General features: G+C 38.3%; 1 protein-coding gene across 4 annotated transcripts in view; it reads left to right on the top strand.

Annotated features, from left to right (window-relative positions):
- Dmd (dystrophin) overlaps window positions 1-3,452 on the top strand; it is a 1,613,500-nt gene that overhangs the window by 1,228,295 nt on the left and 381,753 nt on the right. For all 4 annotated transcript variants that reach the window (XM_023715436.1, XM_023715435.1, XM_023715434.1 and 1 more), the window contains one exon: window positions 2,254-2,400. In XM_023715436.1, the coding sequence (XP_023571204.1) occupies window positions 2,254-2,400 (147 nt within the window). The remainder of the gene's footprint in view (window positions 1-2,253; window positions 2,401-3,452) is intronic.

Here is a 3,452-nt window from a genome sequence, read left to right on the forward strand (position 1 = left end):
AAAATAAAATAAAATAAAATAAAATAAAATAAAATAAAATAAATGAAATAAAAAATAAATAGTTATTATAGTTTGGGGCATGTATATGGTTGAAAGGGTTCTTTTTATTTTTTTACTAATATATAACTCATGCAACATCAATTTCATGCTTTTAAAGGTACAGTTCCATAGTTTTTACCATATTTACAGGGTTGTACCATCTCCACTAACACTAGAATGTGTTCTCTTTATTTTGCACAGGGTCTCACTACGCAGCTCAGACTTATAGTGATCCTCCTGATTTCTGCCTCCCCAGTGCTGAGATTACAGGCGTGTGTCACCATGCCCAGACTCCATTGTCGGCTCAGTACTCCCAGGGGCAGGGCCAGTGCAGCATGTGGTGCCAGGGATCAAACCCTGGCCCCTGCGCTTACCTAAGCAAGTACTTAGTCCACTGAGCTATATCACTGGCCCTTAGAATACTTTTGTCATTCCCCAAAGCAACCTCAGGATTTTAACATACATTTCTTAATGTCTACTTCTTAAAACCCTAAGTTAAATACAGTAATTATCACAATGTCTTTTATCAAAGAACCATATAAAAGTCTTATACTCTAGATAATACCACATTTCAGTGGTGAGATATTCAGGTTGATTTGAGAAGATATTTTTGTTCTTATTTTGCACATTCCCACTAGCTTGCCTTTGGAATGGGAGGATACACTGGGTTATAGGTGAGGTCAGTGTAAACAGTGATTTTATCAGTGCAGTGAATCAGACAGAGAAATTACAACTCCCTGGATCAAATAAGTCAAAACAGCACATAAAGTCAAGTAAATGATACTGTCCTTGCGCGCAGACATTACATTACACAAACTGTTCTCTAAGCGAGGGAATTTGTCCCTTCAAAATTGCTCACTGGAACATTTGGACATCATGCATCATGTTAAAGATCCATAAATGTCATCTTGATAGGGTGGCTATGATGCATGATCATATCCTCCCCATATCTGCATAGGGTTCTTCTTCCCAACAGATTGTCATGATGCATAGTGTCGGAGACTCCTGCTCTAGTGCTTCAGAGACAGCCAAGAAGCCCCATGGGAGCCTTCTAACGCCATTGCTGCAAGGACTAAAATACCAAGAGAGCACGAAGTCATTCCTAGGCCTTGACAAAATACCCTCCTCCCTAAATGAAACTATTTGTTATGTGGTTAGTGCAAAGTATGAATCAATGTTTTATGATCGAGTGTTATCTTTTTCTTATAAAAAGTAAGGACCCATTTCTGCTTGTGAGAGGAGCACACTTTAGAATTTAGCGGCACTGCATTTTTCCTGTTACTTTGCCAATCCGGAATTTCTTTGGAAGGATATATGACACAGTAGTTCAGAATATGCACTCTGGTGACAGGCCAACCTGCATAGGGATCCTGGGTGACTCTATTTCACCCATGGCAACACTGGCGGTGTTGAACAGCTGCAAGTTTATTTTCTTGTGTATAAAATGAGACTCTCCAATTACCAACTTCATATATTTGTTGTGTAGGAATAAAATTAAGTCCACATATTCATAGAGCTTATCACAACATCCTTAAGTCTCTTGGAAGTGCTCAATAAACATTGTATATCATCATCCTTCCACTGACGAATATCTGTTTCGTAAGAGCACCACCATAAATTGCCTTAGTCCATTGAGCTGCTAAAACGAAGAAAATAAAAACATAAATGGAGTGCCTTATATACACTATAAATCTATTTTCTACTTTTTCAGAGGTTAAATGTCCAAGAGAAGACATTGGCAGATTTGGGGCCCGGGAGATGGCTCAGTGGAATAAGCGCTTCCCTAGCAAGTGCAATGGCCTGAGTTCAATCCCCAGTTCCACCAAAAAACAACAAAAAAAAAACATTGGCAGATTTGATGTATGGTGCCAGTGCATTCCTCATAGACCTCCCCTTCTCAGTTTGCTTACAGAGTTGGAGGCAATGTCACCCTCTGGTCGCTTTTATAAGGACACTTGTGCCAAAAATCACTTGCCAAAACCCCTACTTCCTGTAACTATTCTCTTAGAGGTTAGAATGTCTTTTCTATGATTATCTGGTCTTTAAGATTTCAACCTATGAATTTAAGGGAAACCCATATTGTCAGGCCATAACATAGAGCAAACATCAGCAACACTGTACCCCAAACAATGTCACGTACCTCACAAGTGTCTTTACTTGTTTTCTGTATCAGAATGTCTCATCTTCCAATTTGCTCTTAACTACTTCACACAGGCACTTCGTGCAGAAATCACACCTCTTAAAGAGAACGTGAACCATGTCAACGACCTTGCTCGCCAGCTGACCACGTTGGGCATTCAGCTCTCCCCATATAACCTCAGCACTCTGGAAGACCTCAACACCAGATGGAAGCTTCTGCAGGTAGGTACACTCTGACCTCTGTGGCTCCTTGTTTTAAGAAAGTCACATGGGGCCAGGGAGAGAACTCAGTAGAACAAGCACTTGCTTGGCAAGGTCAGGGGCCTGAGTTTAATCCCTAGTTCCACCAAAAAAAAAAAAAAAAGTCATATGCACATAGCTGTGTGTAACAGCTTTGATTACTGTCCACAATAATGTTTGGTGATGGTGGAATATTTCATATTATTTGATAAGGTCAGTTTGTAAATTTTTCAAATTAATATCAGTTTTGAAAATTATTGAAGTTAAAATTTATGTTTGTAGGAAACAGGGAAGGTAATGCCAAATCATGATGGAAGAACTGAATTGCTAGCAGACAATCCTTTTGCACTCTTTTTTTTTCGGAACCAGGGATTAAACTCAGATCCTTGCGTTTGCCAGTCAAGCACTTATCCTACTGAGCCATCTCCCCAGCCCCTATTATTTGTAATATTAAAATATCTTTCCTTTTAAGATCTTAAACAAGACCCAATAGTAAGATGTGTTCTCAAGTCATTTTTCTTAAAAAGCATCCTATGATAAACCCACTCTGGAAGTTTTTTCATAGGTTTGTGTAATAAATTCAGGGAATATAAGTGTGTTCAAGGTCACTTACTGGCTGTGAAACCTTAGGGAAAACAATTGGGATAATAAAATTCTCTACAGTATCAGGTTATTAAAAAGATGACTAAGTCACAGTAAATGTGAAGGTCTTGGAACAGACCTTGCTCCATATCAAATACTGTATAAATTTTAATTCTTGTTGTTATTACAATTAAGATTATTATTCTAGACCACAGGTTTTAGAATCTGACTTATTAGCTGAATAACTTTGAGACTATTTAACTTATTTAGATGTCAGGGCCCTCATCATTATAGAGCTGCTATAATGTTGAATGAAATAATTCATGTGAAGTTCTTAGTATAGCCCTTGGCTTATGGTAAAAACTCAAAAATGGTTGTACTGTGGCAGAAGTATATATCTGAGTATTCCCTGTGTGAGATACGCTGTGTCATACCTCCAAACTATAAAAGTG

Source organism: Octodon degus, unplaced genomic scaffold (genome assembly GCF_000260255.1).
Source record: "Octodon degus isolate 3935 unplaced genomic scaffold, OctDeg1.0 scaffold00041, whole genome shotgun sequence".
Lineage (NCBI taxonomy): Eukaryota > Metazoa > Chordata > Mammalia > Rodentia > Octodontidae > Octodon > Octodon degus.